Consider the following 27,439-nt stretch of genomic DNA (forward strand, 5'->3'; position numbering starts at 1 on the left):
ACTTTTTTCTGGTCTGTTTCCAGAATCATTCCCAGGAACAGAAGACGTGTCGTCGGGACCAGCTGTGACTTTGGAATTGAGAATCCAGCCCTGCTGTTGCAGCACTTCCCGAGAAAGTGCTACCCCCTTACCAACTGTTCCTTGGAGCTCGCCTTTATCAGGAGATCGTCCAAGTACGGGATAATTAAACTCCCTTCTTGCGAAGGAGTAACATCATTTCGGTCATTACCCTGGTAAAGACCCTCGGTGCCGTGGATAATCCAAACGGCAGCGTATGGAACTGATAGTGACAGTCCTGTACCACAACCTTGAGGTACTCCTGGTGAGGAGGGCAAATGGGGACATGCAGGTAAGTATCCTTGATGTCCAGAGAGACCCTGTAATCCCCCTCGTCCAGGTTCGCAATAATCGCCCTGAGCGATTCCATCTTGAACTCGAATCTTTTGTTATATGTGGAAAAAGCAAATAAGATCAGAGCGACCACGGGTGGTAGATAAGCCAGGAGACTAAAAAAGATGTTTTTGTTAAAAAAACAATACAGGGTTTATTTTACAATGAACGTTTAGACAAATTTTGGACATTAAAAAAGGCAACATGCAGAAAATGCTTTTTTTTAAAAATCCGTTAAAAAGTTATCAAAAAAGCATTGCAAAGGACATGAACAATAATAAAAGAATGACTAAGATAAAGGTAGTGCTAAAAATTCAAGTACTTAGAAGATGAGAATCATTAGAAACAGCTGTGTGTCTAAAATAATATAAAAAAATATGTATGTGGATAAAAAAAGTTCCGTAAAACAGTAAAAATAAGATTTTACTTACCGATAAATCTATTTCTCATAGTCCGTAGTGGATGCTGGGGACTCCGTCAGGACCATGGGGGGGTAGCGGCTCCGCAGGAGACAGGGCACAAAAGCAAGCTTTTAGGATCACATGGTGTGTACTGGCTCCTCCCCCTATGACCCTCCTCCAAGCCTCAGTTAGGTACTGTGCCCGGACGAGCGTACACAATAAGGAAGGATCTTGAATCCCGGGTAAGACTCATACCAGCCACACCAATCACACCGTACAACTTGTGATTTGAACCCAGTTAACAGTATGATAACAATGAAGTAGCCTCTAGAAAAGATGGCTCACAACAATAATAACCCGATTTTTTTGTAACAATAACTATGTACAAGTAATGCAGACAATCCGCACTTGGGATGGGCGCCCAGCATCCACTACGGACTATGAGAAATAGATTTATCGGTAAGTAAAATCTTATTTTCTCTAACGTCCTAGTGGATGCTGGGGACTCCGTCAGGACCATGGGGATTATACCAAAGCTCCCAAACGGGCGGGAGAGTGCGGATGACTCTGCAGCACCGAATGAGAGAACTCCAGGTCCTCCTCAGCCAGGGTATCAAATTTGTAGAATTTAGCAAACGTGTTTGCCCCTGACCAAGTAGCTGCTCGGCAAAGTTGTAAAGCCGAGACCCCTCGGGCAGCCGCCCAAGATGAGCCCACCTTCCTTGTGGAATGGGCATTTACAGATTTTGGCTGTGGCAGGCCTGCCACAGAATGTGCAAGCTGAATTGTACTACAAATCCAACGAGCAATAGTCTGCTTAGAAGCAGGAGCACCCAGCTTTTTGGGTGCCTACAATATAAACAGCAAATCAGACTTTCTGACTCCAGCCGTCCTGGAATTATATATATATATATATTTTCAGGGCCCTGACAACGTCTAGCAACTTGGAGTCCTCCAAGTCCCTAGTAGCCGCAGGCACCACAATAGGTTGTTTCAGGTGAAACGCTGACACCACCTTAGGAAGAAACTGGGGACGAGTCCGCAGTTCTGCCCTGTCCGAATGGAAAATCAAATATGGGCTTTTGTAAGACAAAGCCGCCAATTTTGACAATCGCCTGGCCGAGGCCAGGGCCAACAGCATGGTCACTTTCCATGTGAGATATTTCAAATCCACAGATTTGAGTGGTTCAAACCAATATGATTTGAGGAATCCCAACACTACGTTGAGATCCCACGGTGCCACTGGAGGCACACAAGGGCTGTATATGCAATACTCCCTTGACAAACGTCTGGACTTCAGGAACTGAAGCCAATTCTTTCTGGAAGAAAATCTATAGGGCCGAAACTTGAACCTTAATGGACCCCAATTTGAGGCTCATAGACACTCCTGTTTGCAGGAAGTGCAGAAATCGACCTAGTTGAAATTTTTTCGTGGGGCCTTCCTGGCCTCACCCACGCAACATATTTTTTACCACATGCGGTGATAACGTTGTGCGGTCACCTCCTTCCTGGCTTTGACCAGGGTAGGTATGACCTCTTCCGGAATGCCTTTTCCCTTAGGATCCGGCGTTCAAACCGCCATGCCGTCAAACGCAGTCGCGGTAAGTCTTGGAACAGACAAGGTCCCTGCTGGAGCAGGTCCTTTCTTAAAGGCCGATGCCACGGTTCCTCTTGGAACAGACATGGTACTTGCTGAAAGCAAATCCCTTCTTAGCTCCCGAGGCCATTAGTCCTCTGTGAGCATCTCTTGAAGTTCCGGTTACCAAGTCCCTCTTGGCCAATCCGGAGCCACGAGTATAGTTCTTACTCCTCTATGTCTTATAATTCTCAATACCTTGGTTATGAGAAGCAGAGGAGGGAACACATACACCGACTGTTACACCCACGGTGTTACCAGGACGTCCACAGCTATCGCCTGAAGGTCTCGTGACCTGGCGCAATACCTGTCCCATTTTTTGTTCGGGCGGGACGCCATCATGTCCACCTTTGGTCTTTCCCAACGGTTCACAATCATGCGGAAAACTTCCCGATGAAGTTCCCACTCTCCCGGGTGGAGGTCGTGCCTGCTGAGGAAGTCTGCTTCCCAGTCGTCCACTCCCGGAATGAACACTGCTGACAGTGCTATCACATGATTTTCCGCCTAGCGAAAAATCCTTGCAGTTTTGCCACTGCCCTCCTGCTTCTTGTGCCGCCCTTTCTGTTTACGTGGGCGACTGCCGTGATGTTATCCCACTGGATCAATACCGGCTGACCTTGAAGCAGAGGTCTTGCTAAGCTTAGAGCATTATAAATTTGCTCTTAGCTCCAGTATATTTATGTGGAGAGAATTCTCCAGACTTGATCACACTCCTTATGTGACTGCTCCCCAGCCTCTCAGGCTGGCCTCCGTGGTCACGAGCATCCAATCCTGAATGCCGAATCTGCGGCCCTCTAGAAGATGAGCACTCTGTAATCACCACAGGAGAGACACCCTTGTCCTTGGATATAGGGTTATCCGCTGATGCATCTGAAGATGCGATCCGGACCATTTGTCCAGCAGATCCCTCTGAAGAGTTCTTGCGTGAAATCTGCCGAATGGAAGCGCTTCGTAATAAGCCACCATTTTTACCAGGACTCTTGTGCAATGATGCACTGACACTTTTCCTGGTTTTAGGAGGATCCCGATTAGCTCAGATAACTCCCTGGCTTTCTCCTCTGGGAGAAACACCTTTTCCTGGACTGTGTCCAGAATCATCCCTAGGACCAGCAGACGTGTCGTCGGAACAACTGCGGTTTTGGAATATTTAGAATCCACCCGTGCTGTCGTAGAACTACTTGAGATAGTGCTACTCCGACCTCCAACTGTTCTCTGGACCTTGTTCTTATCAGGAGGTCGTCCATTTTCTTTGAAGACGAATCCTCCTTTCGGTCATTACCTTGGTAAGGACCCGGGGTGCCTTGGACAATCCAACGGCATCGTCTTGAAACTGATAGTGACAGTTCTGTACCACGAACCTGAGGTACCCTTGGTGAGAAAAGGCAAATTTTGGGACATGGAGGTAAGCATCCCTGATGTCCCGGGACATCTTTGCTATCACTGCTCTGAGTGACTCCATCTGGATTTGAACCCTTGTAAGTGTTCAAATTTTTCAGATTTAGAATAGGTCTCACCTAGCCTTCAGTACCACCATATAGTGTGGAGTAATACCCCTTTCCTTGTTGTCGGAGGGGTAATTTTATTATCACCTGCTGGGAATACAGCTTGTGAATTGTTTTCAATACTGCCTCCCTGTCGGAGGGAGACATTGGTACAGCAGACTACAGGAACCTGCGAGGGGGGAAACCTCTCGACATTCCAATCTGTACCCCTTGGATACTACTTATAGGATCCAGGGGTCCTGTACGGTCCCAGCGTCATGCTGAGAACTTGGTAGAAGCGGTGGAGGGCTTCTGTTCCTGGGAATGGGCTGCCTGCTGCAGTCTTCTTCCCTTTCCTCTATCCCTGGGCAGATATGACTCTTATAGGGACGAAAGGACTGAGGCTGAAAAGACGGTGTCTTTTTCTGCAGAGATGTGACTTAGGGTAAAAAAAACGGTGGATTTTCCAGCAGTTGCCCTGGCCACCAGGTCCCATGGACCGACCCCAAATAACTCCTCCCCTTTATACGGCAATACATCTTTGTGCCGTTTGGAATCTGCATCACCTGACCACTGTCGTGTCCATAAACATCTTCTTGCAGATATGGACATCGCATTTACTCTTGATGCCAGAGTGCAAATATCCCTCTGCGCATCTCGCATATATAGAAATGCATCCTTTAAATGCTCTATAGTCAATAAAATACTGTCCCTGTCAAAGGTATCAATATTTTTAGTCAGGGAATCCGACCAAGCCACCTCAGCTCTGCACATCCAGGCTGAGGCGATCGCTGGTCGCAGTATAACACCAGCATGTGTGTGTGTATACTTTTTAGGATATTTTTCAGCCTCCTATCAGCTGGCTCCTTAAGTACGGCCCTATCCGTAGATGGTACCGCCACTTGTTATGATAAGCGTGTGAGCGCCTTATCCACCCTGAGGGGTGTTTCCCACCGCGCCTTAACTTCTGGCGGGAAAGGGTATACCGCCAATAATTTTCTATCGGGGGAAACCCACGCATCATCACACACTTCATTTAATTTATCTGATTCAGGAAAAACTACAGGTAGTTTTTTCACCTCACACATAATACCCTTTTTTGTGGTACTTGGAGTATCAGAAATATGTAACACCTCCTTCATTGCCCTTAACGTGTGGCCCTAAAAGAAAATACGTTTGTTTCATCACCGTCGACACTGAAATCAGTGTCCGTGTCTGGGTCTGTGTCGACCGACTGAGGTAAATGGGCATTTTACAGCCCCTGACGGTGTTTGAGACGCCTGGACAGATACTAATTTGTTCGCCGGCCCTCTCATGTCGTCAACCGGCTTGCAGCGTGTTGACATTGTCACGTAATTTCCATAAATAAGCCATCCATTCCGGTGTCGACTCCCTAGAGAGTGACATCACCATTACAGGCAATTTGCTCCGCCTCCTCACCAATATTTTCCTCATACATGTCGACACACACGTACCGACATACAGCACACACATAGGGAATGCTCTGATAGAGGACAGGACCCACTAGCCCTTTGGGGAGACAGAGGGAGAGTTTGCCAGCACACACCAAAACGCTATAATTATCCAGGGACAACCTTTATATAAGTGTTCCTCCCTTATAGCATTTTAATATATATACATATCGCCAAATCAGTGCCCCCCCTCTCTGTTTTAACCCTGTTTCTGTAGTGCAGTGCAGGGGAGAGCATGGGAGCCTCCCCACCAGCCTTTCTGTGAGGGAAAATGGCGCTGTGTGCTGAGAATAGGCCCCGCCCCCTTTTCGGCGGGCTTCTTCTCCGGAGTTTTAGATATCTGGCAGGGGTTAAATACATACATATAGCCTCAAGGGCTATATGTGATGTATTTTTCGCCATACAGGTATTATACATTGCTGCCCAGGGCGCCCCCCCCCAGCGCCCTGCACCCTCCGTGACCGCTGTGTGAAGTGTGCTGACAACAATGGCGCACAGCTGCAGTGCTGTGCGCTACCTGATGAAGACTGAGAGTCTTCTGCCGCCTGGTTCCGGACCTCTTCATCTTCAGCGTCTGCAAGGGGGGTCGGCGGCGCGGCTACGGGACGAACCCCAGGGCGAGCCCTGTGTTCCGACTCCCTCTGGAGCTATGTCCAGTAGCCTAAGAATCCAATCCATCCTGCACGCAGGTGAGTTGAAAATCTCTCCCCTAAGTCCCTCGATGCAGTGAGCCTGTTGCCAGCAGGACTCACTGAAAATAAAGAACCTAAAAACTTTTTCTAAGTAACTCTTTAAGAGAGCCACCTAGATTGCACCCTTCTCGGCCGGGCACAAAAACCTAACTGAGGCTTGGAGGAGGGTCATAGGGGGAGGAGCCAGTACACACCATGTGATCCTAAAAGCTTGCTTTTGTGCCCTGTCTCCTGCGGAGCCGCTACCCCCCCATGGTCCTGACGGAGTCCCCAGCATCCACTAGGACGTTAGAGAAAGCAGCTTAACTGAGGACTTCAATAGTAGCAGGAATCACCCAACGCGTTTCGTCTGGTCTGACTTCATCAAGGGGTATATCATAGACATACTGTGAAAAATTACTTTCTACTGCATTTTTTTGGCGCTGCTAGTTCACCCTATACACACTTTTGTTATATGTGTTCAAGGATTTTAAATTTAAGATGGGTCTCACCGAACCGTCCGGTTTCGGTACCACAAACATTGTGGAAAAGTAACCCTTTTCCTGTTGAAGGAGGGGTACCTTGATAATCACTTGCTGTGAATACCGTTTTTGGATAGCCACCAACACTGCCTCCCTGGCAGAGGGAGTTGCCGGTAAGGCAGATTTTAGGAAACGGCGGGGGGAGACGTCTCGAATTTCAGCCTGTACCCCTGAGACACTGTTTGAAGAACCCAGGGATCCACCTGTGAGAGAGCCCACTGTGCGCTGAATCTCTGAGAGGGGCCCTTACCGTACCCGGGTCCGCCTGAGCAGCCCCAGCGTCATGCTGTGGACTTACCGGACGCAGGGGAGGACTTCTGCTCTTGGGAACTAGCTGTGTGCTGCAGCTTTTTCCCTCTACCTTTTCATCTTGGCAGAAAAGATGAGCCTCTAGTCCTCTACTTTTCTGGGGCCGAAGGGACTGTACCTGATACTACAGTGCTTACTTTTACTGTGGGGTAGCTTGTGGCAAAAGTTTTGATTTCCCAGCCGTAGCTGTGGAAACGAGGTCTGAAAGACCATCCCCAAACAGTTCCACCCCCTTATAGGGCAAACTGCCATGTGCCGTTTTGAATCGGCATCGCCCGACCATTGCCGAGTCCATAACCCCCGTCTGGCGGCAATAGTTTTACATATCGCTTATTAGTGATGCCAGTCGGCAAATATCCCTCTGTGCATCGCGCATGTATAAGACAGCGTCTTTTATATGCTCTATTTTCAGCAAAATATTGTCCCTATCTATAGTATAAATATTATCCGACAGGGAATCTGACCACGCAGCTGCCGCACTGCACATCCATGCCGAGGCAATAGCAGGTCTCAATATAATGCCCGTGTGTGTGTATATAGGCCCTCATTCCGAGTTGTTCGCTTGTTCTTTTTCATCGCATCGCAGTGAAAATCCGCTTAGTACGCATGCGCAAAGTTCGCACTGCGACTGCGCCAAGTAACTTTACTATGTAGAAAGTATTTTTACTCACGGCTTTTTCTTCGCTCCGGCGATCGTAATGTGATTGACAGGAAATGGGTGTTACTGGGCGGAAACACGGCGTTTCAGGGGCGTGTGGCTGAAAACGCTACCGTTTCCGGAAAAAACGCAGGAGTGGCCGGAGAAACGGTGGGAGTGTCTGGGCGAACGCTGGGTGTGTTTGTGACGTCAACCAGGAACGACAAGCACTGAACTGATCGCACAGGCAGAGTAAGTCTGGAGCTACTCTGAAACTGCTAAGTAGTTAGTAATCGCAATATTGCGAATACATCGGTCGCAATTTTAAGAAGCTAAGATTCACTCCCAGTAGGCGGCGGCTTAGCGTGTGTAACTCTGCTAAATTCGCCTTGCGACCGATCAACTCGGAATGAGGGCCATAGCTTTAAGGGTAGTTTTCTGCTTTCTATCAGCAGGTACTTCAGGGCGGCCGTATCCGGAGACGGTAGTGCCACCTTTTTTAATAAGCGTGTAACCGCTTTATCTACCCTAGGGGGTATTTCCCAACGTGACCTATCCTCTGGCGGAAAAGGGTACGCTGCTTAGAAATTATCAATTTCTTATCGGGGGAAGTCCACGCTTCCTCACACACCTCATATCAATTCCTCAGATGCAGGAAAGCTACTGGTAGTTTTCTGTCACCAAACATAATACCCTTTTTTGTGGTACCTGGGGTATTATCAGAAATGTGTAATACATTTTTCATTGCCTCAATCATGTAACGGGTGGCCCTATTGGAAGGTACACTAGTCTCATCGTCGTCGACACTGGAGTCGGTATCCGTGTCAACCTCTGTGTCTGCCATCTGAGGTAGCGGGCGTTTTAGAGCCCCTGATGACATTTGAGACGCTTGGACAGGCACAAGCTGAGCAGCCAGCTGTCCTATGTCGTCAAACCTTTTATGTAAGGAGTTGACACTGTCACGTAATTCCTTCCATAAGTCCATCCACACCGGTGTCGACCCCGCAAGGGGGTGACATCCCATTCACAGGCATTTGCTCCGCCTCCACATCATTATCCTCATCATACATGTCGACACAGCAGTACCGACACACAGCACACACACAGGGAATGCTCTGACAGAGGACAGGACCCCACAAAGCCCTTTGGGGAGACAGAGGGAGAGTATGCCAGCACACACCAGAGCGCTATATACCACAGGGATATCACTATACAGAGTGTTTTTCCCTTATAACTGCATAATATATTTATACTGCGCCTAATTTGTGCCCCCCCTCTCTTTTTAACCCTTTTCTGTAGTGCAGGACTGCAGGGGAGAGCCAGGGAGCGATCCCTCCAGCGGGGCTGTGAGGGAAAATGGCGCCAGTGTGCTGAGGGAGATGGCTCCGCCCCTTTTTCGGCTGGCTTTCTCCCGCTATTGTAAAAGTTCTGGCAGGGGTTAATAAACACCTATATAGCCCCTGGGGCTATATATGGTGTCAGTTCGCCAGCCAAGGTGTTAATATTGCTGCTCAGGGCGCCCCCCCCCCAGCGCCCTGCACCCATCAGTGACCGCAGTGTGTGGTGTGCATGAGGAGCAATGGCGCACAGCTGCAGTGCTGTGCGCTACCTTGGAGAAGACAGAAGTCTTCAGCCGACGATTTTCCGGACCACCTTCTTGCTTCTGGCTCTGTAAGGGGGACGGCGGCGCGGCTCCGGGAACGGACGACGAGGTCGGGTCCTGTGTTCGATCCCTCTGGAGCTAATGGTGTCCAGTAGCCTAAGAAGCCCAAGCTACCACCACTTAGGTAGGTTCGCTTCTTCTCCCCTTAGTCCCTCGGTGCAGTGAGCCTGTTGCCAGCAGGTCTCACTGAAAATAAAAAACCTAACATATACTTTCTTCCTAGGAGCTCAGGAGAGCCCCTAGTGTGCATCCAGCTCAGCCGGGCACAGAAATCTAACTGAGGCTTGGAGGAGGGTCATAGGGGGAGGAGCCAGTGCACACCAGATAGTCCTAAATCTTTCTTTAGATGTGCCCAGTCTCCTGCGGAGCCGTCTATTCCCCATGGTCCTTACGGAGTTCCCAGCATCCACTAGGACGTCAGAGAAAAAAAGAAGTAACCTTGGTTGGGAGAACTCAAACTCTGAGACACAGGATTGATGGTTATTCATTAAAACATAACTTTTTGTCACGATCGAGGTGACATGACACACGTACTTGCCTCTCAGGTGTCTCTCCAGACTGTCCCTGCGTTCTAGGTCCGGCTATCGTCTGCGCTGTATGTGTGCGGTGCGCTGCACAGCGTCCCCACAGTCACTCCTGAGGTCACCCAGTACTGCTGATGCTGCAGCTGTGTAGCATGTGCCTGTCCGGGTGTATGTCGCTCTCAGCTCCCCGCGGCCTCTGCTGCCGCAGCCATAACTGTAGGCCACAAGCATGCTGTTTCCAAACAGATTTTCCCTCCAATATCCAAACATGGGTGCAGCCATGTTTGGTCAGATCACATGAGTCTCTACAGCCAATCCTCTACAGTCTGCTTCCTAGCTGATTGCTCAGCCAATCACCACTTCCCAGTGGGTATAAGTTTCTTCAGAAAGCACTTCCTGGTTGTCAGTGCTACAGCTGTCTAACCTAGTGTTGGATGTCTCTGTGATTGTAATCTCTGCTCTGCAGTTCCAGGTTACCAGCTCCTGTGATTCCATTCACTTAAAAGAGACCTGTACCAATTTCCATCCAGTGTTGCCGCCTGACTCCACCGATGTTCCAGCGTCATTCCCGATACCATTGGTGACCCATCATCGATTCTGGCTACTTTCGGTGTTCCATCATCGATTCCTCTAACCATTGGTGTACCATCATCGATTCCTGTTACCATCATTGACTCCTGTTACCATCGGTGTGCCATCATCGACTCCTGTTACCATCAATGTGTAATCATTGATTCCTTCCACTATCAGTGTTTCATCATCGTTTCCTTGTCATCTATGTCTAACCTTCGGTTCACCATCATCGGTAATTCACCATCAACCCTGCACCACCAGTATCATCTTTCTCTGGTCGGTATCGGCACATTACCTCCGTATCAGTTGTTACCTGTCAGCATCTATGGACTCCCCTTACCAGCAACGCATCTTCCATGATTGCCGCCATATTGATGCCTAATATTACCAACAGCATTAATCTGACTTCTGTGCATTGAGGACTATTACTGACTTTGTGATACCTATCTGTGTGCTTCCATTGGGGGTTAACCAATTGCTGATATTTGAGTCTACTACCATCTGCCGCTGTGAAAGCTTTACCTGCGTGCTTAATTAAAAGACTTACCTTTTACACAATCCTCTGTTATTCCGGTCACGCCTTCAGGCGCACGCTACATCTTACATGTCTAGGAACCCTATCCAGCCATCCAGGTTCAACTATACGTCTGCCCCCACGCCTGAGGCTTCCCAGGTCAGCCTCTGACCTCAGGCGTGACACTTTTATTATTTTCTCTCTTAAGATAAAGACCCAAAAAAAGCCCAGAAGTTAAAAGTTTAATTTAGCTAGTATTGTGAACAATAAAGTTAAAGAAATCATGATACATCCATTGCAAAAATGCAAAAAAATGTGTCAGAGGCCGTTCAGGGTGGTCCTTTTGCTGAGATGGTATTGTTAGGAACCTACAACACGACGCTACCCGTGAACAAGCATATGTGAAACGTACGTCGGGATAGGTGGACGCGGTCAGGGAGGGCACGCACACGTGACCGGCAGAGCCAACAGGAAACGGACCCGCACTGTCATTTAGGGGGTAATTCAGAGTTGATCGCAGCAGCAAATTTGTTAGCAGTTGGGCAAAACCATGTGCACTGCAGGTATGGCAGATATAATATTTGCAGAGAGAGTTAGATTTGGGTGGGTTATTTTGTTTCTGTGCAGGGTAAATACTGGCTGCTTTATTTTTACACTGCAATTTAGATTTCAGTTTGAACACACCACACCCGAATCTAACTCTCTCTGCACATGTTATATCTGCCTCCCCTGTTGGGCCTGGTAAGTACCTGGTTGGATGACCACCTGGGAATACTAGGTGTTGTAGGTTCCTAACTAGACCATCCACTATACCATTGATGTATCATGATTTTTTTTTGTATTTTCACGAAAAAACTTTATTGTTCACAATACTAGCTAAATTAAACTTTTAACCTCTGGGCTTTTATTGTGTCTTTATATAAATAATAAAAGTTATGTTTTAATGAATCCTCTGTCTCAGAGTTTGTGTGCTCCCATCCAAGGTTACTTCTTTTTCTCTCCTATTGCATACTGAACATTCAGCATTTTGCAGAAAGTACTTTCAACGTGATGAGTGCCGTGGGTTCACTTGGTGCTAGGTGGCAGAACATGACCCTGACGGTATGAATAGAAGACTTTATGTACACATTATCTTATAAAGCCTATAAACCACAATGTTGTGCAAGTGGGAGGCAGTTTGAGTGCTGTACTGTGATGGGACTGCAGTGTAATTGCTGAATTTACATTTCACGGCTAGTCTTAATATAGTGTATGTACCCAACTGTAAACTGCTGCAGAGTATAATGACATGTCATCCACCTTGCCTATGAAATGTGATTACACTTTGCACAGTGTTTACAATAAACAGAGCACACAAGTAAGATACTTTGTTGTATACAAAACATCATACAAATACAGTATGTCTCATATCACAACAGAAATGGTGCAGTCTGCTTCAAATACTCAGGGTTGACACCCTATTCATAGAGAAGTGTCATTATGCAAGTTTTATCATCCAGGAATACAGTGACCTCAAAGGAAGCAGCAGTTTGTAAAACTACAAAACCAATCAGGGTGTATGTCATGCAACCAGCCTATTCTTTGTGGTCATCAGATTACAACCAGCCTATTCTTTGTGGTCACCAGATTACAACCAGCCTATTCTTTGTGGTCATCAGATTACAACCAGCCTATACTTTGTGGTCACCAGATTACAACCAGCCTATTCTTTATGGTCATCAGATTACGACCAGCCTATTCTTTGTGGTCATCAGATTACAACCAGCCTATTCTTTGTGGTCACCAGATTACAACCAGCCTATTCTTTACGGTCATCAGATTACGACCAGCCTATTCTTTGTGGTCATCAGATTACAACCAGCCTATTCTTTATGGTCATCAGATTACGACCAGCCTATTCTTTGTGGTCATCAGATTACGACCAGCCTATTCTTTGTGGTCATCAGATTATCAGATGATACATCACTGAATTTGTGCTATTTATCTATTCAAATGTCAACCAAAGAAAGAGAGGTGGTTTGTCGGTAACAGCAGGTACAGTTCTGGAAAGGCTCCCACACATCAGCAATCAATTGGCACAATTTAGCGTTTTACAGATGATTGTGTAAATAAATCTGCAATGTATGGAGTTCAGGGATCACAGATTCTGACCAAAAAGCGACTGGAATTGGTAAATCAGGTTTTTCAACATGTTGGATTTCATAGATCAGTTGGAGTTGTAATAAAATTTGGATTCAATGAACACAAGAAATACATTTACTTACTTTACATGGTGGATTTTTACATTGTTCCAATTTCTATTTACTAACACAGTATGGCATTACGTTGCTTTTATTAAATACATATAAGCCACTATATGGCCTCCTGCCACAGATTGTTTAAAAGGTTTATAAAAACCAGTACGATTAGCTTTGTATCAGTACTTGTCACTTTCACCCATCCTGTCACAAGATAAGCAATGGTTAAATTCATGGTATTCACAAAAGGTTGACTATAAAAGTTTAAGTGATCAGTTTGTGAAATGAATACATTTTACATAACATATTCCCTCTTGTCCAAACCGTAACATATACCCCATTTCATTTTCAGCACAACCTGATTATGGTTTTGTTTAGATTTTTTAAATCAAAGGTTACCAAATGCTGCTACTGTCCAAAGAGTGCAATATAATTTACCAGTGCTCCCTTACGTGCCATAAACGAGCCTCAAGGTCACATGCTTGCTTTGAAATCTTACCTCTATCAAGATATCTTCTGACTGGAACAAAGGGAGGGTTGAGAAAATATTTTTTTTCTAAACATACATAGTGCATGAGGCACCTTGTAAAACATGTGTATATTGGAATTAAATGGTGACCTGACGCTAATGACCAAAACATTCCAGACTTATCACACTGTTAACATTGTTTGCTTACCTGTTTCATATCCCACAGTGAGTGCCCATAAATTGTGCTGACCGCTCAGCTGACAAGGGATGAGGAACGCACAAACAAGCACCATTACCATAGAGATGACAACTGTGAGAAGGAAGACTGTGGTTCGCACATACGATACCAAAGAAGATGTTCCCTTGAGCTCTGGTTCCAGAACACCACCAGTAGAGAACCCATCCTGTTTATTATCTACCGGTCGCTGCTGGACTCTCTTCGATGTTCCTTCAACATCAGAGTCGGGGTCATGAGATGCACCTCGGGTACCTTTTCCATTCTGAACTCCATTTTGCTGGATGTTAATGACAAGATCATCTTCACTTTCATCACTGTCTGCCTGCGTGAGAGGGTCATATTCCCTGGGGTCATGAGACTTCTTTCCTGTGAAAACACCAACCAGTTCTACATAGCATAAATTAAACAATAAAACCATATAGCCTTTACTCTCGTGTCTTACAGGAACATTTTACGTTTGCTTATTTGCTTATTTTTCCTAAAGCACTGAAAACCTTGTAAGTATATATTATAAAAAATGGGATCCGGTCTGAAGATCAATACTGTCTAGGTCGACCACTATAGGTTGACAGTCACTAGGTCGACAGGGTCTGAAGGCCGACAGGGTTTCTATGTCGACATGTGCTAGGTCGACAGGTCAAAAGGTCGACATGAGTTTGTTTGTTTTTTTAAACCTTTTATGAACTTTTTCATACTTAACGATCCACGTGAAATACGATTGGAACGGTAATCTGTGCCGAGCGAAGCGGTAGCGGAGTGAGGCACCTTGCCCGAAGCATGGCGAGCAAAGCGAGCCATGCGAGGGGACACTGTGCACTAATTGGGCTTCCCGGTCACTGTACAGAGAAAACGACACCAAAAAACCCCATGAAAAACTCATGTTGACCTTTTGACCTGTCGACCTAGAAACTCTTCAGACCCTGTCGACCTAGTGACTGTCGATCTATAGTGGTCGACCTGAACATTGTCGACCTAGACACTGTCGATTTGATGATCCACACCCATAAAAAATATGCAGAACATTAAAAACCCATACTGTAAAATAATAATAATAATAACAAGGTAAAAATATTCTGAAGAAATAAAGGATTTCTGTGTTGTGTTGATCCAGTAGAGGGGGTCCTATATATGTGCTAAAACTGCTTTTAAAAACGTGCACAAAACACTATATAGAACTTACATATTGGATATCCAAACACTGGGGTAAATTTACTAAGGTGGGAATTTATTTTAGAACTGGTGATGTTGCCCATAGCAACCAATCAGATTCTAGCTATTCTCTTCTAGAAGCAGCTAGTTAAATGTTATGTAGAATCTGACTGGTTGCTATGAGCAACATCACCAGTTCTACAAAAACTCCCACCTTAGTAAATTTACCCCACTGTGTGTAAATTCTGTACTGGACAGTAAAACAGCAGTGCTGTCATGGAATTAGGTTACAAGTGCCATCACCAGGTATAGATGGTGGCACTTTTATAGTGCAGCAGCCACACAAAAGCACACAGGTCCTATGGTCTTGTACAACTAGCCACAGGCAGATTTTTTAAACAGAAATGCAAATTAACATAGCTCTAACGTTATATATTTTATACAGAATTTCCCCATGTAAAAGCTATGTTTGGCACCACAGGTTTCCTATGACAGTTTGCCAAGGACCTTCTTAACTACTACTGCGATGCATGAAGGGGGGGTCATGCATCTCCTTCCACTATATAATTCTCAGTCAGTAACAACTACTTGCTTTGCAACACCCCCATCCTGCAGGATTAGTGGCTGGTAGGATGAGCTCAGACAGTGTCGCTAGATTTCACTAACCACTTCCTAATTTCTGCGTTGTTTCCTATTTTGTACACCTCTGTTAAATAAACATTCACCTAGCAGCACTAATCAATAGTATCTACCAGTACCTCTGTACCTTCCAGCGATTCCAGCTTGACCTTTACTTACAGCAAATTAAAAGGACCATTGCAGGTGGTACAGATCATTATATACTCACTGTAATCTTTGGAGCAAAACAAAGAACCAAGATTGTGTTTTGTTTTCTCTCTACAATGAGTTCCATTCAGTCTGAACATCACCACTTACAGGAGAGGAATGAAAGCTTCTGGACGCAACATGCAGTATGAACTGGGATTAAAAGTGGGCTGGATAAACCAAATTATATCTGGTATGTTCTTCCAACCGCCACTCAGCGCCAGCAAATGCAGACACCTGACTGGTTTTACCTACTAATAAGTATACTGTAATGATGAACACAATTTGCAGGAGGTTCCACAGACATAGAAACATTCAATACAACTAATCTACTTAAACTATGACAACAATGTACAGCCTTTACATCTTTTAAAACTGAATCAGTTAGCCCAAAATACAACATGGGAGTTTATGTAGGGGCATCCTGTAAAACCTGTACAGGCAGTTACACACTTTACAGCAATCAGTATGTGTAACATGAACCTATTATCAGCATGAAGGACTGAGTGCTTGCTTAATAAAAATGGTATCTAGAATAAGTAATGGTGCCCATACACTTGTGCGATGCCCAGTGACACGTCATCGCGGGGCATCGCACCGGCACTTCAGGTGCGATGAAATCGCACCTGAATTGCGAAAGTGGTTACCATGCGATCATGCGATAGATCGCATGGTAAGCACGTGATGGGCACGTCACCGCTGAGTGCCGCTCCCGGCGGGTGCCCATCGCACATCGCAGTGCGATATATTGCATGTGTTTTTCAAAACGCATGCGATCGCACTGCGATGCAATAAATATTAAGGGCAGCACATACTATCATGAGACGCGATATTCGAGCAGCGTGCCCGCGAATCGCATCGCACAGTACCTTAAATGTGCATACAATCCTTCGATTTCTCTCACAGATGCTGTCGAAATTTAAGGATTGTATGCCCTATCGCACAAGTGTATGGGCTACATAAAATGATTATTGATGTTGTAATATGGAATCTGAAATGTACTGATTTATTTTATGTTTGTTAAACTGGGCATACACTGTACAATTATCTGGCAGATTATCGGTCAGATCTGGCTGGTTGGAATGAAAATCTGGTAATGGATGAGATCAAAAGAACACTGACCATTTGCTCCCAAACACTGAAAACCTGTCAAAAACTGTTGTTCATGCAAATTGGTTAAATCCGTAATTAAACTAATTTGTTTGAACGACAGGTTTTGTCCATTTTCCAGTGTTTGGGAGCAAATGTTCGATTTTAAATGACTCTCATCCATTACCAGATTTTCATTCCAACCAGCCAGATCTGGCAGATGATCCCCCAGATAATTGTACAGTATATGCCAAGCCTCCGATCTATAGTCTGGCAATTAAAAAGTCAAGGGCTCCTCCATAACTATATGCACTTTCTGCACTTTTTATACTTTAATAAACGCATCAAAAAAGCACAAAGGGGTCTATTCATGAAGCAGTGAACAGAGTGGAGTAGTGAGCCAGTGGAGAACTTGTCTATGGCAACCTATCAGTGTAAACGTAACATTTATAAACTGCATTCTCTAAAATTATACGTAGCAGCTGATTGGTTGCCATGGGCAACTTCTTCACGCTTTTCACTGCTTCATGAATAGACCCCTAAATTTGAGTTCAACAGTGTTCTTCCCACCAATGTATAAATGTTACTGCTGCATTTGAAGATTAATATAGCAGCAGACCCTATCTGTCGTGTTTACAAGCGCCAATGGTATATTACAGTATGTATATTAGTAAAAGGGTAACAAGGCAGGTGCGCGGAGAATGCATTGCTAAGGCACATATCATATTAACTACCTTACAATTTAACATACAATATTTGTAGAGTATTTATAAAGGCAAACCAAAGGTATAAAGTTTCCTTTGATTACGTTTTATTTATTTTATTACTTTTAAGTAACTTTGAACAGACTGCTTACAACAGGGCTCGACAAATCCCAGGGGCCAGGTAGCCATGGCCCCTAGATTTTGCTGTCTGGCTACCAGATTTTAGAAGGAGGAAGCAGATCCTCTTCAGCCCCAACAGCCCCGGGGAGATTTTTGGAGTCGTGCCTGTATTGTGGCGGCCATTTCTGCTGAGTGTCTGTCCCGGCCTGCGCTGACTGCTGTGCTTGTCTGTCCAATCCTGCTCTGTCTGCTGTCTCCAAACTCCGGATGCATAGAGTTCTCCAATAAGAGGGTCGTCTATGCGCGGCCAGGGATTGCGGTTTTCGGAGGGGTAGTGATGTGACCACAGGGTAAGAGGGATTGTTTGCCTGGGACAAGGCTGCAGAGTGGTTGTTTGCCTGGAGGTACCTCCTTTTTTTTGTGGCCGTGGGGGTTAGCTGCTCATTAATGTGGCTGCGGGGAAGGGGGTTGCTGTTTGCCTGGTGGGTAGCTGCACTGCAGTGTGGATGCGGAGGGCTGGTATGCCAGGTGGTATCCCCTTGGTTGTGTGGCCATGGGGGTTATTTGCCTGGAAGGGGATGGTGGAGCTGCTTAGTAACGTGGCCTGGGGGGGGGGGGGGGGGGGGGAGTTTCAGTTTGTTTGTTTTTTCGAGGGGTTGGTGGTCTGGCTCCTACACTTTCACCCTGGCTTCTAGATTTTAGAAAAATTTGTCAAGCCCTGGCTTACAATAATGTAAAATTAAGCAGCTGTGGAGTTCTGTTTGCATCAAATAAATGCAAGCCACGTGTGTATTTCAGCATGCATTTGATATACAACTACCCTGCATAACACCTGTGGTTGATATGTGCTGGACACGTTCACGACTTTGCAAATGTGTATAAACACAAATGGCACATACTGTAATTATTTCCATTCATTCAATTCAAAAGGGAGTATGCAGCAGTAAAATAAGTCAAGCAGAAGCATGTGGTCACCCAATCAGTATGGAAACCAGCCCAGGGTCAGATAGCTTGCTTGCATTTGGGTACACCAGTTACAATAGGATCAAGCCTCTATTGCTCTAATGGGAGGAGAACAGCAAAAAACAGCATAATTGGATAAAAACAATATGGGCGCTCTATCAATAGTTTATAAAAAATAAAAAACCCTTCAGTCTAAACCAGCTCCCAGTATGTTCAACAGGAATAGGAATACCAACGCAGATAAAAACAGAAAGAAGCATATTGAAAGGGAAGCAACTACCAGTGGCACGTTTTAAGGGGCTGGTTCTTTCGAATGGTTAAGTTCGAAACCACAGGGATTTTTTAAATGTGCCTTGTATAGGTGTCTGACATGTAAAAATTTCAATTCTAAAAATAAGACATGCAGATCTAAAACAGGTGAAATGATCGAAATAGAACAGTTTTTGAACTGTAGTTCTACATATGTAGTGTATCTGGTAGAATGTGGCTGTGGCATTCAGTATGTGGGACGCACGATAAGAAAACTGAAAGTGCGGTTCTTAGAACATAGAAGAAACATACTAAAGAAATGCCCTTTACACAGTTTATCCAGACACACCAGTTCTTGTGAATACAGTGCCTTAACCAACATCCGATTACTAGCCCTTGAACAGGCTAGAATCACTGAAAGGGGTGGAGATCGTTTCAATTTATTATGTAGAATGGAGGCCTTTTGGATTTTTCGATTGAAGACTCTAGAACCATTTGGTCTAAATGAAAATATAGAATTGAACAACATATAAAGTATTAGAGTGTTTTACAAGAGCGCTTTATTGGCCCCTCTTCTCACTTTTTATTTCGTTTCTCCTCCATTTCTCCCTTTATTCTCCATCCCCTAGCCTTGACATCAGTATCCCTAAATGGATTCTTAGGAATTGTATTCTCCATCCATGTATTTCTAGTCTTGCACTCCCTGGGAGTACATGGTTGAATATTTTCTAGCTAGATACTCTCTAGCTAAATATCTTCCATTATAAGAATAAATAAATAAATAAATAATCTATGGGCTAAATGTATGTCATCTCAGAATGAGAAAAAATATATAGGCCGTAGGCATTAAGATAACTCTGTCTCGTTCTTCTGGGTCTCCTATAGGTCTCCTATATTCTCCTTAGCAATTGCTTTTAGTGGGTTATGACAGTTTGTCTCTGTCTTTAAGCTATTGGTGTTTTGGAAACTAAAAAAAGGCACTTATTTGTTGGTAAATAATAATTATTCGCCCCCGACTAAAGTATATGTACATTAATCCAACTGTAGATGGTTATATGTACATATTGAGGCTGATTTATTGCCCTTGCCCTTAGATAAAATTACCAAAACACCAAGGTACCATATGAATTTATATATTATATATATATATACACACACACACACACACACAAGTTCATGTATTTCTAATATAGGCTAATTAGGCATTCCACTGTGGTCTTATAATTGTAGGTGTCAGAATACACATATATATGTATATTACATGTGAATATCGGTCTTTCTCTTTTTTATAATCTAATGAAAAGTTATAATACTAAAGATTATTGATAAGCTATAAGGCATTGACACTGCTACTATTTAACTGCTGTTTTTTTAATTTATGCTGCTGGTGCCAGTACCTAGAAATATAACCACTTGGGTTGTAACCAATCAGGAACCTCAAGTGGGCATAAATAGAGACTTTGGACACTATCAGCTATTCCTCTGATGAAACCGCCCCCTTCAAAGGCGGAGAAACGCCCCAGGTGATCGGCATCACGACCTTGAAACGCAGGTGGAACGCAACCGGAAGCCCGTACTTGGAAGTCGCGGAACGCGGCAGAATCAAGCATCCCCTGCAGCTTCAGACTTGCTGTCCTACATTGCCCTTTCCCACAGCCGCACACGGCACCCAGGAGCATACGGCACTGCCAATGAGCCACAGAAATTGGCACCTGAGGAAGCCACTACAGAGCGGCAAATCTGTTGTGGAGAGGGAGTAAGAGCCAACCTGCCCCCCAACGGCAAGCACAACGTCCAAATCATCTGTTGGCAGGACTTGTAACACTCACTACACAGCTGGACAGTCCATATCAGCAGCTTCAAATTGGTGAAGTATACCTAGATTCTTTAAGCAAGAACTGTCAATGCTTATACTAACAACTAACTGAGCAAGAGTTGTTCCAGCTAATTGTGGCCACTAACAGCCAGCTTATTAATTCATTTATTTATGCTTGCATGCTATTCTATAACAAACTAGCATTGTGTATCAATCACCAGCAGGTCCTGAGAGCTCTATAGGACACGTGTCCTTCATCAGTATTATTGAAATCTTTTACTCATTATATTTAAAAATAAAAAAATATGGTTCCATGTTGTGATATTGAACATTTAAAGTGACAGTACACTTATATTGAATTTTTTATTAATAAAATTGTATATTTACATAACCAGCAGCTATTTGTAAATTTATCTTGATAGAGCGCCTATATTGTTTTTATCCAATTTGTCTATATTATATTGGTGGATATCCAGATCCTCCTTGTGTGGGCTGCTTTAAGATTATAATATAAAAATAATTTATCATCTTTTAAGTAGCGCCCACTTTTTTGTTACAAAAACAGCATAACCCCACTAGGCTGCATGTACCTAGATCATGAGAAATATACCTGGAGCAGATGGGTGTGGTATGCAAAGTCGAGCACACTTAGGTCTACAGTGTCTAGGTCAACCAATATTGGTTGACAGTAAGTAGGTCGACATGGTTTCTAGGTCGACAAGGACTCTAGGTCGATATGTACTAGGTCGACAGGACAGAAGGTCGACATGAGTTTTTTCACTTTTGTTGGTGTCCTTTTCTCCGTTCAGTGACCGGGATCCCCAATTAGTGCACAGTGTCCCCCCGCATGGCTCGCAGGTTACCGTTTCCAATTGTAGTCCACGTGGATCATAAAGTATGAAAAAATCCAAAAAATGAAGAAAAAAAAGTGAAAAACTCATGTCAAACTTTTGTCATGTCAACTTAGAACATGTCGACCTAGAGTCCCCGTCGACCTAGAAACTATGTCAACATACTTATGTCGACCAATAGTGTTCGACCTAAGTGTGGTTGACCTAGAGACCGGGTACCAAGCAGACAGTTTGCTGCCTCTGTAAATCCCAGTACAGGTATATAGAACAGACATGCTTATTTAATCAACTTTTGTTCAAATACAAATTCTCCAAACCTTTGTTCAACAATTTAGAAAAAACTTAATAATAATAATAATCTCAATGACAAATTGTTCATGTTTTAGCAGTGGAAAAATTGTCTTCCAATATTCCAGGGAAAATAAAATGACGTGATATGACTCCCTGCTCAACTCAGAGCCCTGCCAAAGATGAGATAATAATGTATAAATCACAAGCCATTTTCCATGCTAGCTGGTTGTGACTGACTGACGCAGTGCTTTGATCTCGTATCAAGAGATTCATTGAATTTACTAATGTGGGGATATTTTTTTAGCACATTATTATTTATTTATTATCAGTTATTTATGTAGCACACACATATTCCGCTTCGCTCTTACACAGAATATTTGCCCATTCACATCAGTGCCTGCTCCAGTAGAGTTTACAGTTTATGGGGAACGTTTACTAAGCAGTGATAAGAGCAGAGAAATGAGCCAGTGGAGAAGTTGCCCATGGCAACCAATCAGCACTGAAGTAACATCTATAATTTGCATACTATAAAATTATACAGAGCTGCTGTAGTGTTCACTCTAGGATTTTTTTAGGGCAGGGTGCTGGGCATTGAAGAGGGCACATTTTTATTTTGAAGGGCACATTTTTGATGTGACGCTTTGCGCACAAAGCATAGTGCATATGTTTATAGTTTTTGTACATACATTTTGCCCTTAGCAAATCATATACCCATGCATACATATAAGACACCTAACATCTGTACTGAGAAACATACTGTATATGTCCAGTCTTCTATGTGTTATAAAATAGAAAAGTTAAACAATGGGTAAAATATATAGGAAAAAAATAAGTCTGTTCTACTAGGGAAATACTGTAAGCAGTACAAACTCACTGCTTAGCCTGTTCTTTCCCTCTTTATCAGAGTGCTGTGTTACGTACAGTGCCTCCTCTGCCATCCAGTTGGCTAAAGGATAGAAATTGTGTTCCAATTTCAGAGAGGCGGGCAAGGCATAGACAACATAGTAACATGCACTCTAACTGTTGCATTCTGTATACAAGGTGGCGATTTATGGTCCTGCAGGGTGCACTGAAAAAGGGCAGGGTGCTTTTTCACATTTCAAAAATGGGCAGGGTGCGGCACCCTGCTGAAACAGCCTAGAAGGAACACTACTGCTGATTGGTTGATGGGGCAACTTCTCCACTGGCTCACTTCTCCGCTGCTTAGTAAATGTCCCCCTTTATTCCTTATCAAATGCACACACATTCACACTAGGGTTAATTTTGTTAGGAGCCAATTAACCTAACAGTATATTTTTGGATTGTGGGAGGAAACTGGAGTACCCGGAGGAAACCCATACAAGTAGAACATACAAACTCCACACAGGGCTATGATGCAGTAATGCTCAAGATTACACTACATAACTGGGAAAAGTACAGTACAAAATAGTGGGTATGTACACAGGGGCTGATTCAGAGATGGGCACTAATTCGATGTTTACACAACTGTCCCATGGAATTTGATCTGCGTGTCTGCAGATCTGGTCCTACTATTTTAACCTTTAGTTTACGCAGGCTGGCCGTTGCCTGAAACCATTGCGAATGGTAACGATGGTGAACCAACGGTCTCACAAATGCTAACAGGAGCCATCTATCTCCTACAGATGCCTCCTGTTGCATTTGAATGTTAATGACATGCAATTACACAGCCGCTTCCTTGCGTCTGTGCAACTCCTTCCAAACATAAATCTTAAGACCACAAAGAACTACAAATGAGCATGGAAGGGTTTTGCTTTCACATGTTATATACAGTGTCAAGTACCTTCTTCTTACAAACTAAAGGAACCACCATGAGCACTGCATTTATGCCATTATGCACATCTTTTTGTCTCCAAGTGGAAGACGAAACAGATATGGCAAAATAACAAATTTAGTAAAAACTTAATATGCTGGAAAATATATTTGATATTCATTTGGGAAGGATCTAAAGAAGAATTTAAAGAATTCATCGAATATATGAATCATAACAACATCGGTCTCAAATTTATAACTTCAACGAGAAAGGAAAAGGTGATATTCCTAGACCTTGAAATCAGTACTGAAAACAACATAATTACTACAAAGACACACATTAAAGAGATGGACAGGAACAACATCCTCCCCTACAGTAGTAATCGCCACAAAAAATGGCTAAACAATATTCCAGGAGGTCAGTTAAGAAGAAACAAAAGGAACTGTACCCGATATGACACATTTAATACATTTCTGAAGAATGAATACAGAGTAAAACATCTACTAGAAAAAATAGAAAAGGTGACAAAATTAAATAGGACACGATTCAATACCAACAAAAAGAAAAAAAACAATGAACTACGCACAATATTCATCACACAATATAACTCAAACAACCACCACCAAATTAAAATAATTGTAAACAAACACTGGGATGTACTAAAGGTGCCTACACACTTTGCAATATTACATAGTTACATAGTTAGGTTGAAAAGAGGCAAAAAGCCCATTGGGTTCAACCTGTATACGTGTTAAGCTGTTCATAATATAATGCGCCTGCTGAAGTAATGGTTTAGTACCAATTGACAGCTATGGTTCTTTCCACTCCCAGATAATTTAATGTCAATATGTTAAATGCTATAGCCCTTGATACATTTTCCAGTTAGAAATCTGTCCAATCCGTTTTTAAATTTACAGAGTCTGCCATTATTACCTTCTCCGGCAGGGAGTTCCAAATCTTTATTGCCCTTACCGTGAAGTACCCTTTCCTACGTTGTGTACGGAATTCTCTCTCCTTTAGCCTCAACGAGTGCCCACGTGTTCTTTACAGAGTTCTTTTAATAAACAAATCCCCTGCTAACTCCTTGTAATGACTCTTTACATATTTGAAGATATTAATAATGTTTCCTTTTAGACGCCTCTTTTTATAGTAAACTATATTGCTAATTTTCCCTCTCCTGAGCGATATAGTTTACTATATCATCCGGTGTGTATGCAGCCGACGACGAGCAATGCGCGGCCCCACGGGTCGTTAACTTAGTCTTAGCCATGCATGTAGCTCAACTTGGACTTATCGTCCAAAGCTGCATTCTCCGGTGTGTATGCCGGCCGTTGGGCGGCCCGGCCCGGGAAACACTGACGCTTACCAAGCACACTGCCTAGTGTGTACCCACCTTTAGACTTGACGAAGATATCAAGTGCATTATCAAAGACAAACCACAAATTACATACAAATGAGCAAAAACAATTAAACAAGAACTATCAAACAGTTATATTTCCACAGAAAAAAACAGGAAAAAAGGAGAGTTATGGTATATTTACCAAGGTTAAATCTCTTTCTCCGAGGAACATTGGGTTCCACAAGGAAACATCAGGGTGTAGAGTGGATCTTGATCCAGAGGCAACAACAGGCTAAAGCTTAAGGCTGTCCCGGGATGCCTCCTCTATAAACCCCGCCTCCAGGCACTGGAGCTCAGTTTCGTTAACTAGTCAAATGCAGAAGCAGGCAAGAGAGAAGGCAGATGTTAGTCACATAGAACCACATTTTCACTACAGGAGAAGGGACCAGCGGCCATTGCCATACAAACCCATAGAAGCTAGGTGCGTCAGGGTGGGCGCCATGTGGAACCCAATGTACCTCGCAGAAAGAGAGTTAACCATGGTAAGTCTACCATAACTCTCCTTTTCTGCAGCAGGGTACATTGCGTTCCACAGGGAAACATCGGGGATGTCCTAAAGCACTAAAGCAGTTCTTCAAGGGAGGGGACGTGACTTAGCGGGTATGAGAACCCGGCGTCCAAAGGAAGCATCCTGAGAGGAGGAAGTATCAAAGGCATAGAAACTAATACACGTGTTAACAGATGACCACGTAGCTGCCTTGCACAATTGCTCTACGGATGCGCCACGGCAGGCCGCCTAAGAAGGTCCAACAGACCGAGTAAGAATGGGCTTTAATAGCAGCAGGAGCTGGGAGTCCAGCCCGCGCATAAGCTTGTGCAATCACCATCCTAATCCATCTGGCCAAGGTTTGCTTATTCTCAGGCCAGCCACGTGTGTGAAAACCAAACAAGACAAAAAGAGAACCTGACCTCCTGATAGAGGCATTCCTCTCCACATATATACGGAGAGCCCTTACCACATCCAAAGACTGCTCTTTAGAGGACAAATCAGAAGAGATAAAGGCCTGAACCACAATCTCTTGGTTAAGGTGAAAAGATGACACCACCTTAGGTAAATAACCTGGGCGAGTTCTAAGAACTGCCCGGTCATGATGAAATATCATAAAGGGTGGACCACAGGACAAAGCGCCTAAGTCCGACACCCTTCTAGCAGAGGCAATAGCCAGTAAAATCAAGACCTTGGCTGTGAGCCATTTAAGGTCCACTGACTCAAGAGGTTCAAATGGAGACTCCTGCAGGGCATTTAGGACAACAGACAGATACCATGGAGCCATAGGAGGGACATAGTGAGGCTTAATCCATAAGACACCCTGAGTGAATGTCAGGTATAGATGCAATTTTTCTCTAAAACCACACCGACAAGGCAAATTTATGAACCTTGAAGGAGGCCAGACGAAGGCCTAAATCCAGGCCCAGTTGCAGAAAAGCCAGAATTCTGGAAGTTCTGAATCTGTATGCAACATAATTCTTATCAGCACATCAGGTGAAGTAAGAATTCCAGACCCTGTAATAAGTCCGGGCAGATGCCGGTTTGCAGGCTTTCAACAAAGTTTGGATGACCGCCTCAAAGAATCCTTTGGCCCTCAGGAGTGATGCTTCAAGAGCTATGCCATCAAAGCCATTATGGCCAGGTCCGGATAAAGACAAGGGCCCTGTACGAGGAGGTCTGGGCACTGAGGAAGTAGAAGGGGATGCTCTGTCGATAGACCCTACAGGTCTGAGAACCAATGCCGTCTGGGCCACGCTGGAGTGACTAGAAGTAGTATTCCTCCTTCTTGTTTGAACTTCCGCAGGACCCTGGGCAGGAGTGACACTGGGGGGAACACTGTAGGGCAGCCGAAAGTTCCATGGAATTGCTAGTGCGTCCACGAACGCTGCATGAGGATCCCTAGTCCTTGATCCGAAGACCAGAACCTTATGATTGTGTCGAGATGCTATCACATCTACATCTGGTAGGTCCCACCTGTCCATTAGGAGTTGAAAGACTTGAGGATGAAGACTCCACTCTCCAGCGTGCATGTCCTGGCGACTGAGGAAGTCCGCTTCCCAGTTTAGGACGTCCAGAATGAACACTGCCAATATTGCTGGCAGATGGCGTTCTGCCCAACAAAGGATTTTTGACACTTTAATCATAGCCATGCGGCTTCGAGTGCTGCCTTAATGGTTTATGTATGCCACCGTGGTGGCATTGTGTGATCGTACTTGAACCGGCCTGTTATTTACCGGAGGCTGGCCGAGGGTCAATGCATTGGACACTGCCTGCAACTCCAGAATGTTGATTAGGAGGAGTGATTCCTCCTTGTTCCTTCGACCCTGAAAAGAGTGTTGCTCCAACACTGTACCCAAACCCCTCAGACTGGCATTCGTTGTCAGCAGGACCCAGTCAGGGATCCAGAAAGGACAGCCCATGCTCAATTGCTGGTCTTGTAGCCACCAGGTCAGCGACAGACGAACC

The 27,439-nt window shown here is 44.4% G+C and overlaps 1 protein-coding gene across 3 annotated transcripts in view; it reads right to left on the reverse strand.

Moving 5' to 3' along the window:
* FAM234B (family with sequence similarity 234 member B) overlaps positions 1–27,439 on the reverse strand; it is a 251,461-nt gene that overhangs the window by 137,944 nt on the left and 86,078 nt on the right. Inside the window, exons 1-2 of one of the 3 annotated variants that reach the window (XM_063940434.1) lie at positions 15,754–15,834; positions 13,728–14,123 (exon numbers count right to left, since the gene is read on the reverse strand). In XM_063940434.1, coding sequence (XP_063796504.1) covers positions 13,728–14,123; positions 15,754–15,832 — 475 coding nt within the window. In that variant the 5' untranslated portion in view covers positions 15,833–15,834. Of the gene's footprint in view, positions 1–13,727; positions 14,145–15,753; positions 15,835–27,439 lie in introns of those variants that run through there. The other 2 variants (XM_063940433.1, XM_063940432.1) reach the window with 2 other exon arrangements.

The sequence above is a fragment of the Pseudophryne corroboree genome, chromosome 9 (assembly GCF_028390025.1).
Source record: "Pseudophryne corroboree isolate aPseCor3 chromosome 9, aPseCor3.hap2, whole genome shotgun sequence".
NCBI classification, from domain to species: Eukaryota; Metazoa; Chordata; class Amphibia; order Anura; family Myobatrachidae; genus Pseudophryne; species Pseudophryne corroboree.